The sequence below is a fragment of the Anguilla rostrata genome, chromosome 10 (assembly GCF_018555375.3).
Source record: "Anguilla rostrata isolate EN2019 chromosome 10, ASM1855537v3, whole genome shotgun sequence".
Taxonomy (NCBI): Eukaryota; Metazoa; Chordata; class Actinopteri; order Anguilliformes; family Anguillidae; genus Anguilla; species Anguilla rostrata.
The window spans coordinates 20,858,524-20,870,137 of NC_057942.1; the positions used below are offsets into that span (position 1 = coordinate 20,858,524).

The 11,614-nt window shown below is 37.5% G+C and overlaps 2 protein-coding genes across 11 annotated transcripts in view; one reads left to right on the forward strand and one right to left on the reverse strand.

Annotated features, from left to right (window-relative positions):
• LOC135233732 (nesprin-3-like) overlaps window positions 1-2,544 on the forward strand; it is an 81,562-nt gene extending 79,018 nt beyond the window's left edge. For all 4 annotated transcript variants that reach the window (XM_064297534.1, XM_064297533.1, XM_064297536.1 and 1 more), the window contains 2 exons: window positions 1,333-1,374; window positions 1,842-2,544. In XM_064297534.1, coding sequence (XP_064153604.1) covers window positions 1,333-1,374; window positions 1,842-2,027 — 228 coding nt within the window. In that variant the 3' untranslated portion in view covers window positions 2,028-2,544. The remainder of the gene's footprint in view (window positions 1-1,332; window positions 1,375-1,841) is intronic.
• The window catches only part of LOC135233747 (uncharacterized), a 789,909-nt gene that overhangs the window by 446,201 nt on the left and 332,094 nt on the right, over window positions 1-11,614 (reverse strand). The window lies entirely within an intron of this gene.

Consider the following 11,614-nt stretch of genomic DNA (forward strand, 5'->3'; position numbering starts at 1 on the left):
TGATCAGAACCCTATATACTGTTTTAATGTTAAACAGTGTTAAAAATGTCTTTCCATCATCCAACGCTTGGCCAATCCCTAACAATGACACTAATTGTTTGTATGTTGGTAGGGGATCTAGAGGGCTAGCTAACATTAATTTAGAAACGTGGTGTTTACAGGGTTTAGAGTAGCCTATGTAAAACAGTAGAAACGGCACGGCAGTCAATTTGAAAATCATCAAACCTTCCAAGAGTTAGTCCATAGCCAATGGCTTCCCCTTCATGACTTTTCCTAAACAAATGTCCATTCATCCATTATCTATACCTGCTTATCTTGAGCACGGTCGCAGGGGGTGCTGGAGCCTATCCCAGCGTGCACTGGATGAAAGGCAGAAATACACCCTGGACAGGCCGCCAATCTATCGCAGGGCCCTAAGTAAATATATTGAACATTAATAAGTGATATAATTTGAATATTAGCATTGCATAAGAAAATTAAGTTATAAACACTTACTAATGACATTGCACAGTGAAATTGACCGTCATTATTTTGCGCCGATGCCCATACGATCGGCAATGTTACAATTTCTTTTCCATACGACTAGAAGACGCAAATTCCCTAAATCTGGGGCTTTATTGTGTGGATGTGTGAAGATGTTTGTGAATTCGGTCTGTTGACATGCTGATAGAAGGTACTGATGTTTTTGAGAGCTGAGAGTCTGTGCTCATTGTGATTATTTCTGGTGGAAACCCTGAAGAGTGCCAAACTCTTGGTGTTGTAAAGGTATGGGGCATAGCACCCCGGCAAGGTGTAACTTGGTGGGATGGTATTCCTGCCATCTCTTGCGTGTTATTGTTTTGCTCTTGAACTGCATGTATATACACAAATATGATACCAGTTGAATTCAAGTATTGTGGCCTATTTTGTAGGCTACATCATTGCTGCTCATTTGTATCTTTGCATGGGATTTGGTATATTACTACCGTATATAGCCTCATCACACCGTGCATGAAGTTACTATCCCATTAATAAACCCAGTTTATTTTTGAGATGAGGTGTAACTTGGCGGGATAGCAATAACTAATTGGAATTGACAATATAACCTCACAGATATGGGAATGGAGGTCATTCAGAACTCTGAAATTGGAATCAAAACTCGCTAGTTTCAAGTTGAATTATCTATTGGATTGTTACTTCCTTTACTATAGCTTTATTTATTATTTTGTAGTCATACAGATATTTTTATATCCAGCCATAAGTGGGATGCTTTAGAACATTGTTTTTGTCTGCTTTCTAAAAGATGCAGCATAATACATTAAAAATATTTTTTTATTCTAAATTTCCTTACAGGATGGTACTGTTCTACAAAAAGAACCATTAAGAAATGGAAAGGTAATTATAAAAATCTACTTAAAGGGCGTGTGTTCATTTAACCTGATTTTCACACTGTAAAAGCTAAATTCTAATCTTACTAAATGACCTGAATAGTCTCAATTGGGAAGAAATAGAATGTGCCATTATAACTCAGTTAAAATGTGTAAATAATAGTTTGAATTCAGTGAATACTTGGACAATATAGTAGCACTACTCAATTGGTTCTAGGCAGTCAGTTTGCTCATAACAAATTGGGGAACTTTGGTTTACAGATTTTAGTTTTACAGTGGTTTTATAGATTTCCTATTGGTTAAATATACAGTGGGGTTGAGCAGAAGGCCTTTAATAATTATAACTGCATAAACTTTTTTATGTAAAAGTTGCTAACAGATTGTCACAATTTAATGATTTTTTGGCAATTTTCTTAAGTATTTGAATGTTTTATCTCATCTTTATGTGTGTGTGTGTGTGTGTGTATGTTACAGAAGAGCTCTGGGCTCCTGCAGCGTGCGTGTTGTGTTGCCCTGCCCCTACAGCTCCTGCTGCTGTCTCTGCTGCTCCTAGCATTCTTCCTTCCCCTGACAGATGAGGGCACTAGCTGCTCTCTCGTCAACAACTTTGCCCGCTCCTTCAGACTCATGCTGCGCTACAAGGGCCCCCCACCCACGTGAGAGAACTTTGTGCAGAGAAAATACCCTTAAAGGTCACTGTTGTGAAATCTGAAATCTCAGATCAGCCTGATAAATTTCTGTAGCTTGGCCATGAACATATTCAGATGATTGCATTGATCTTGTTTTTAAAGGATTTATGAGATTAAGTAGAGGGGATAATCAAAATAACCTCAAAAAAACATTCTCACATTTAATAATCTCTGCTACATACAACCTCAGAAAGAATAATGACACTTATTCTTTAACTAGTTTTGAACAGTAACTTTGCACTATACTCACATATTAGAAATATTTTGAATATATATTATCATAACGACATGCCAACTGAAAATTTTATTTTATACCATGATGTTACCATCACATACTGTCTTAGGGGTGAACTTGTAATATGTAAAAGGTTTTAATTACGAATTATGAATATACCCTTCTGATTAAAATTTACATTTGTGATGCTTGTGTGCATGTTTGTGGAAACAGAACTGTCTAGCAACTGTCTATTTTGACATATTCCATGCCAAGCATTACTCCATTAGCATTTTCAAAAATGGAAATAAACAACTGTTTTAAGTATGCCTGTTTGCCTTGTCTGTGCACAAGTTGAAAGTTCTTGCGTGTTTCCCTCCAAACTATTTGATCTGTGATATAATTTAAAATTGTGGCATATAAATTTTTTGCGTTCAATGTACCATCACTGTAACACCTTCATACTCACAGGAAGAGACAAAAGAAAAAGCAATATTACTGCTTTATTTTTCTATATTATACATAAATATCCCTGGATAACAGTTTTTACTCATATTTGTATGTTACTGCTAACAACAGAAATTATTTAGTATGTGTGTATGCTTTACTCTTATGGACTTTAGTTACGCACTATTATTTATAGACTTTTTTACTCTACCCTTAAGAATTATTGGCACCCTCAGTTAATGTAAACAAAAAATGATGGACAAAATTCAGTTTATTTGTTAAACGTCTTCTGTCCTCAGCAATATGAAAAAATTATATAATCTTGTGATACTCAGAGAAAATTTTGAACATGTTGGGAATCTTCTACTTTTGTGGAACTAAGTCTGGACAGGCGAAGTAACACACTTTTTACGAGAGTGTCTCGATGCGTTTCGTCACAACATAACAGCCATACATGAATGTTTAAGTATCCTGGTCAGAGGTGTAACAATTGCCATGTGTGAACATTCCCAGGCAGGAATATACATTGCATCCTGATTTCCCAGGCACATCCATTTGGTCTGCTGTCAGTGACACACATTTGTTTCAGAGTGTGTGTGTGTGAATGTGTATTAAGAATGAATTTTAAAAAAACAAAATCAATGTTATCAGAATAAAGCATTATATGAGGGTTATAATAAATCTAACCCTAATAGGTCAATTCTGTCATTCCACCATTTTGGTAATGTGGTGGCATCCCAACCACCACTATTTAGACTAGTCATTTCACCATTCACTAGAGAATTGTGTGGCTGCTTGGTTTAGCTTGACACTTTATAACTTGTTCGATACTTCTTGCTATTGCAATGGTGACTCAATTCACAGCACTGTGATGTCAATAAAAGATATGAAGGGAATTTATTTACATGTCCAGGAAAATTACAGATTCCTTAGCTATACAGATTTCAAATTAATTGCTCTCATAAAACAGGAGTAATGAATCAATGGATGTCTCCCAAACTGCAAACGTCCATGCTCCACATTACTGTGCTCCAGAATATGCACTCCAGTCAATGCTTGGGACTACGCACTCTGGACCATAGAAGTACGGTAGCACGGAATAACAGTTCATCGAGTGGGATGCACTTGGGACGGTAAATGAAATGCAAATAAAAACAGAAAGCAGCAATTTGTAAATTTACTTTGTATTAAAACAAAAACAGTATAAAGACAAGGTATTCAATGTTTTACCTAATTAACTTAAATGTTTTTTGAAGATATATGTTTATTATGAAATTTATGCCTGCAACACGTTCAAAAAAAGTTTTCACAGGGAAAATTTAGGACTAATAATGATGTGACAAGTTGAAATATCACGGTGATGTGATACCAGTGATGTTAAATAGGTGAGGAAATCGTGTTATAGTATATAAGGAGCCTACAAGAAAGACCTAGTCCTTCATGAGCAAGAATGGGTTGAGGCTTGCCAATTTGCCAACAGATGTGTCAGCGAATAATCCAGCACTTTGAGAACAACCTTCCCCAAAGACAAAATTTGGGCATTTCACCCTCTACAGTGCACAATATTATTTAAAGATTCAAGGAATCCAGTCAAATCTCAGTGCGTGAAGGGCAAGGCCGAAAACCACTTTTGAATATGCGTGATCCCTCAGACGTCACTGTCTTAAAAGTCGTCATGCGTCTGTAAAGGATATCATGACATGGGCTCGGGAATACTTCGGTAAACCTTTGTCAGTCAACACCATTTGCCGCTACATCTACAGATGCAAGTTAAGGCTTTATTATGCAAAGCAGAAGCCATACATCAACGCTGTCCAGAAGCACCGCCGACTTCTTTGGGCTCGGTCTCATCTGAGATGGACAGTAGGACAGTGGAAGCATGTTTTGTGATCCGACGAGAAAACATTTCAAATAGTTTTTGGACAAAACAGCTGTCGTGTCCTTTGTGCCAAAGAGGAAAAGGACCGTCCAAGCTGTTATCAGCATCGGGTCCAAAAGTCAGTCTGTCATGGTATGGGGGTGTGTCAGTGCCCAGGGCATGGGTAACTTGCACATCTATGAGGGCACCATTAATGCAGAAAGATATGTACAAATTCTGGAGCAACATATGCTACCATCCGGATGCCGTCTTCTCCTGGGACAGCCCTGCATTTTCCAGCAGGACAATGCCAAACCACATTCTGCCCAGATTAAAAGTGCATGGCTGCGTAAGCAGAGAGTGCTATATTAGCCTGCCTGCAGTCCTGACCTGTCTCCGATTGAGAATGTGTGGCACATTATAAAGCGCAAAATACGGCAACGAAGGCCCCGTACAATTGTGCAGCTGAAGACCTGCATAATGGAAGAATGGGGGAAAATTCCGCTTGCTAATCTTAACCAACTGGTGTTTTCAGTACCAAAACGCATAATAAGTGTTATTAAAAGAAATGGTGATGTTACACAGTGGTAAACACTCAACTGTCCCAACTTTTTTGGAGCGTGTTGCAGTCATCAGATTTGAAAATAGTGTATATTTTCAAAAAACAATTAAATTCACAAGGTAAAAAATCAAATGATGTTCTATTGTAGTGTTTTCAGTATAGTACAGGGTGAATAGAATTTACATTATCACTCCTTTTTGTTTTATTAGCATTTTCCATACTATCCCAACTTTTTTGGGGTTGTATTTGGAAGCAGGAATTCTATTTTTTTTGCTCAACAGACATGCTTCGTTGTGTCCTTGGTCACATGCCTAATCATGTGTACGAGGATAGTGCAGAGCAGTGCCATGAGGGCTATGCAAAGCTCATCCTCCTTCTCCACAGTTGAAAATTAAACAGAAGTTTTTATGTCGGCAAGATTGACAACGATGCACTCATGTATCTGGAAAAAAGCACCCGCACAAATAACACTATGATATCAAGATAAGTATTTTTGGACCACATCAAACAATTTATGTTGTTAAAACTGACATGAGTGAGCTCATACATTTTCAGCATCAGTTGACCATCAGTTGTTTTCCAACTATCAGCCAATGGTCAATTGCAGTATTATTGGCCGATAACAATCAGTTGGTCAATCTATCGGTGCATCCCTACAAAGCACTAAAAAAAGTAAGGGGCAACCATTTTCCTCCAGTCCTGCAGCAGTTCTATTCCAATTAATAAATATCTTGTGTCTTAAATTCATTCTCCTAACGTACTCCTGTATCAGTCCAGACTCTCGGATACTTCGAGATTAATACACCTGATCCATTACCTTTTACAACATTACAACATGGATCTTCTACCAATTTACTAGGGTTACTTATACCCCAAAAATGACTATCAGCCATTCTCCAAATGTCCTTGTTGTACTGCATCCCACCCAGTGTGGTTGATAGCTGTGAGATCTTCCCAGGTCCAGCTGCAACCTGCAGGGTTGGTGAAAACTTTTGTGCTGCAGAAACATGTGTCTGCATGGAGACATGCTACAAGGGGAAAGGCCCCCAGGAGCCAGAAGGATAGATGGGGATGATTATGCCCCGTGTTGGGTCTCACTCTTGTATTTCCTTAACCGTGTAATGCGGATCCACACTAGAATTCCTGTCACTGGAACGGCTGACGATGTTGTGAGTAGAACAGTATTCAACTAAACGGTTATCCATTAATGTAATTCAGCACTACCAATACGCAAATCACCAGGAATTAACATGGGTCGACCTGTAAGAATTTCAAAGGGTGAACATGAATCTGGATTAGTCGGCCCTGCTTTCATAGAGAGGAGCATCACTGATAGCGGCATCACCCAGTCTTTTATTGAAATTAAGATAAATTACTTTGTTAGTTTAGCCAGGAGTCTGTTATTAACCCGTAAGTACAAACAGTCATGTACTACACCAAAAGTATATTGAGAATCTGTGTAGATATTTACATCAATGTCAGACTTTGCTTTACAAACTGCAGCTAAAGAAAATAAGGTAGGTACAAGTAAAAATATAACAAATATATTTCACAGCTGTGTGTCTACAGCAGTATCCTGAAGTGGCAATAATTTGTATAGTTTTGTATATATTTGAGGTGTTCCAATATCTCCATAATATTTTCAATTTCAGTAGATAATTTCAGTTTATTTAATTTTTGTAAAGTTACCGGAAGCATCACAGGTCAAATGCTGAGCCAAGCTTGATAAAGTGGAAATCTTCATAGAAGACAAATTCAGTGTTTCAGGATGTTTCCTTCCTTTTCATGGTCAACAATACAGCTGCCTTGAGGATGAAGTCAGCCAATAAGGAATCTTTCTTGAGTGACCTTGACACAACTATATCCACAGATCTATTGCCTGACAACTGGGAAACTTTAAATATTCAACATCTGTTATATGTTTGATTCAGAAAGCTCATTACATCTATAGTTGTTACAACCACTTTTACGTTTTGGCCTATAACTCTGGAACCATTTGGACCAGAATGAAAATTCTTTTTTTACAGTGATTCTTTGGCAAATGCACAATTGATGGTGCCAAGCATTTTAATTTAGGCTTAACTAGGTTTTCCACCATTATGAATTTTCTTAAAAGCTTGTAGGGACTCTATTTTCCAGCCAGCGCATGACAAGTTGCGAGCACTGGCGAAATGGTATTTGCGCTATATATTTTGACGGGCCTGAGCGGTTTGGTAATTTCACACCAAATTGGGAGGGGAGCTGCTGCTGGGGGTGTGTCAGTCGATATTGCATGGAACAGAGCAATTTTGGCAGTTCATTGGAATCTTCGGGACATTGCAGTATGTCATTTGCGTCATTCACCATCCTCCTGCCTGGACCATGTCCATGGCATATGGTGCAGGCCATTGTCTGGCGGACTGGTCATTTCGGGGCTTTACCATGCAAAGCCAATCAACGGTTTTGGTGGATCATATGCTGTCAAATTTGACTTTGATATTCCAGAAGTAGAAATAATGCATTTATTTTTTATTGTCTTTTAAAAATAATTTTAATTCCTGTATTTATTTATATTTTTAAAGGAGTACCATGGTGATTTTCACACTTTCTCGGTTTTATGTGCTATTTGCACAAGAGGCATTGAAGAAACACAATGAGTAAAGTATTAAATATGTCCGTTCTGTATTTTTGGAGAAATATGCGTTTCAAATTTATCGTCCTATTTTCAACCGGTTGAGAAAGTTGTCAACTTGGTGCGTCACGAACACAGTCAAAGAATCAAAGCTTGTAGGGACTCTATTTTCTATTTTTTATTTTGTGAAAAGTCTCCCAAAAAGAACGCGTATCATGGGGGTAGCTATGGTAACGGGGCACGGTCTGTCAATCATAGCTTACTGACAGTTCTCATTACCACACCCAGACGGTTCGGGTGAACTTTTATAGTGGGAAATTTCGGCTTAGGAAAATACGTTTTAAAGTACATTGAAATGACTGAATAATAAAAAAGATTATGCACATTTGTTTTGTTGTTGTCTAAAGACAACTGGGAAGTGTCACGTTCAACCGCCATGTTACTCCTTTAATTGTTTATGGCTGTTCTTATACTGCATTGTGGTCCTGTATTCTTCACTATACAGGATCGCATATAAATGCAATTTAAGCAACCATTTCATTTTAATATCAACATAAAACATATATGTAATGAAATGATTAGCATTTGAGTGAAACCCATTACAAATTCCTGTATGTATTAGTCTATACGGTACCAACATAATTGAGCAGTCTTACACTACAAAGAGCACTTGTCTGCTACAATAAATCACATTAAGTTTGATTGTGTACAATCTAAACAAACGTCAATGTAGTCCGAAGTATGTGCGGGACATTTATAACAGAGTTACCAAAAAATAACTGCATAAATCGTTAATATTCATGGAACAAAACTCAAAACTGTTGGTTATAAACAGCATACTGTGCATGGATGTTTAAACCAGAAATCAAATAGGAAGGTCAGGTTCTTTTTTGTTTATTGCCAACAATGGTAGGCTTGCGGCATTGGATAAATTACTGTTTCATCAGGTTTTAAATACAATTATTTTGTCTATGTAGTCAGGTCAATAGGGTAGAGTAAGGAAATCTTTTTGTAAGCTAGTGGTGATTTTCTATAGACCCCAATCAAGTTATCATTTATCAAAAGTCTTGTCTGGTATTAGTATCTAGGTGACATTTGTTGAATTAATTGCCATTGATATAAAATAGTGCCCCGGGACTTCTGCCAGCAAAACATCCCCAAAAATATCAATGACCCACCTCCATATTTGACAGTAGGTATGAGGTGCTTCTCCTGTATGCATTCCTCTTTTGCCGCCAAACATGTCGATGGTGTGTATGGCCAAAACGTTCAATTTTGGTCTCATTTGACAATAGCACTCTCTTCCAGTCATAATTGCAATGAGGTTTGGCAAGCTCCAGATTCTTGGCTTTGTTCATTGTGCTCAGTAAGGGCTGTCTTCGTGCCACCCTTCCAAAGAGTTAGTTGGAATGGAGGTACCATTTTATGTTTTTTTTTTATTTTTTATGACTTGTTGACCGCAAGAAACAAACCAATCTCTGCAATTCTTAAACAGTGATCCTTGGGTTATTAATGGCCTCCCTCACCATTTTTTCTCACCGTCCATGGGGACACCATTAACTTGTTTCCTCTTCCTGGCAAATTTGCAACCATTCCATATGTTTTACACCTTTTTATTATTGCCCTTACAGTGCTTAGTGGTATGTTTAACTGTTTATGTCTTTTTTTGTACCCATTACCAGACTTGTGACGGTAAATTGCCATCGGTCTCTTCTGAATTGACAGTTATTTGGCTTTTCCCATGCTGATGGATGACAAAGGGATTTTGTATGCTTGTTACCTCATTTTTATTCTCTAGTGAAACTGGACGTGATGGAATGACACAATATAGTTCCTTTAGACTGAGATGAACTAAATTAAGTAAAATTGTATTGCCAATTTCATTTTGTTTGATTTTACTTACAATAATTGTTAGGGGTGCCAATAAATATGGCACCTATGGTTTTCAGAAAAAAAATAGATTACTTAATAAAAAAAACATTGAAGCATGAGAGTAAATGTATTGAAATAAAAGTATATAGTTTTCCCATATGTTTGAACATAACATATAGATTATTATCTGTGTCATTTATTATATGCAGCCTTTTTTCTTCATTTTTATTAAGAGTACCAATAATTCTGGAGCCCACTGTAGATGAGGAAATCATTTTCAGCCAGCACGAGAGAGTCAGTGAGTGAGTATATTTCTACTGAGGAGGAAGAGGAGATGGATCAAAAGTCCAAAAAAGCCAAGGGATTTAGGTGACAGTGCCTTTATTGAGGGACACTTACATGTGCAATCTTGAAGAAACCTCTTAAAGGTGCAATCCATAATCATTTTCATGTAAAACATCCCAACATTAACTTGTAATATCTTTAGAATATAAAGGAATATAATGTGAAAAATGCAAACCTACTGTGTGATTGTGATATGGTGGCTATGCCATTGTTGTGGATGATGGACTCCTGTGTTAAAAATTTTTAATTTTTTAAATTTTCTTTTTCACATTAGCAACATGTGAGACATTTTACTTTTGTGAACAAGATCACTGGCATTCTATGATCTACCCTGGTTTTATTTTGTTTAATAAAATGTCAAGATACTGTTGTCATAATGTCTTAGTTATAGCATAGAGCATTGAAGCTAATAAGCTACAGGTTTTATGGGAAATAAAAACTGACCCATAAGAAGCATTTAGGCAATATTATAACTCTGATGGAAGAAAATTTGAATACATTTGAACAAATTTCTCTTGTTTATGAGATTTGTTCAATTCAATTTTTGAAGAAATAAAAGATTGACAGGCCAACTCTGCACCTCTTGCAAAAGAACATCTTGTGAGAAACATTATTGTATCATTATCCATGTCCTCCACTGCAGCAGTAACTACTGAAATTGGCAACTCACCCTGCACGTGGCTCTTAAAGGGAATGAAAAGAGCCAATAAAAATTGATGTGGTTTATTGCAAAAATGCTGTGTTTTGATTGTAAATTTGTGAAATTTTGCTCAATTGGAACTCAGAACCTGAGCCCAGCCCTAATTTATTGGCCCAATTCAGTCACATGGTGCCACTATAGAGTAGAATTTAAATTCAGAAATAGACCAAAAATCACTGTTTACTTTTAGATTTAAAACTTGAGTTATTTATTTCCTTATCTGGGACTATCTGGGACATATATCTGTACCTTACTTGTTGCCACTATCGTGGATTGCCGCCATTTTGGAAATGAGATTGGCCATTTTCTTCCGTCTTCAGTTTTGGCCTAATCAGGCCTAATGGTCAAAACCTATGAAACTTGGCACAGTATTACCAGGTATCTCCCTTAGGCCACTGCATGATTTTGCCACTGGTTGGCCACTTCTTAAATGGTGTAGTACTGGCGGTGTCTGCTGCAAAAATTATCTGGGTGACGTAATGACACTCTGAAACAGCTGTTATAGCCATGTGACGTACTTATAGTTTTGTTACAGTGTCCATTGCTATGCCAACGCTGCCAGTCTTGCTACATTCTGTGGCGATAAAGATTCTAAGACAACTCCTCCGCAATTTCTCTGGTTTAATGGGTTATTTTCCAGCCTGAAATGCGATCGTTTTAGCAAATGGCTACACATGTCATCTAACTTGCAAGTAGTTGGCCATCTCCCTGAATATGAAGTACAACAGTGTATGAGTGCTGTGTGCATTGTGTTGATCGTTGCGATCGCAACCACAACATCTGTTTTTCCTTTTTATGCCTCCGCGACAGTACAGCCTTGGCTGGAGGCATTATGTTTTTGGGTTGACTGTCCGTCTGCCCCATTCTCGTGAATGCGATATCTCAGGAACGCCTTGAGGGAATTTCTTCAAATTCGGCACAAACGTCCACCTGGACTCATGGATGAACT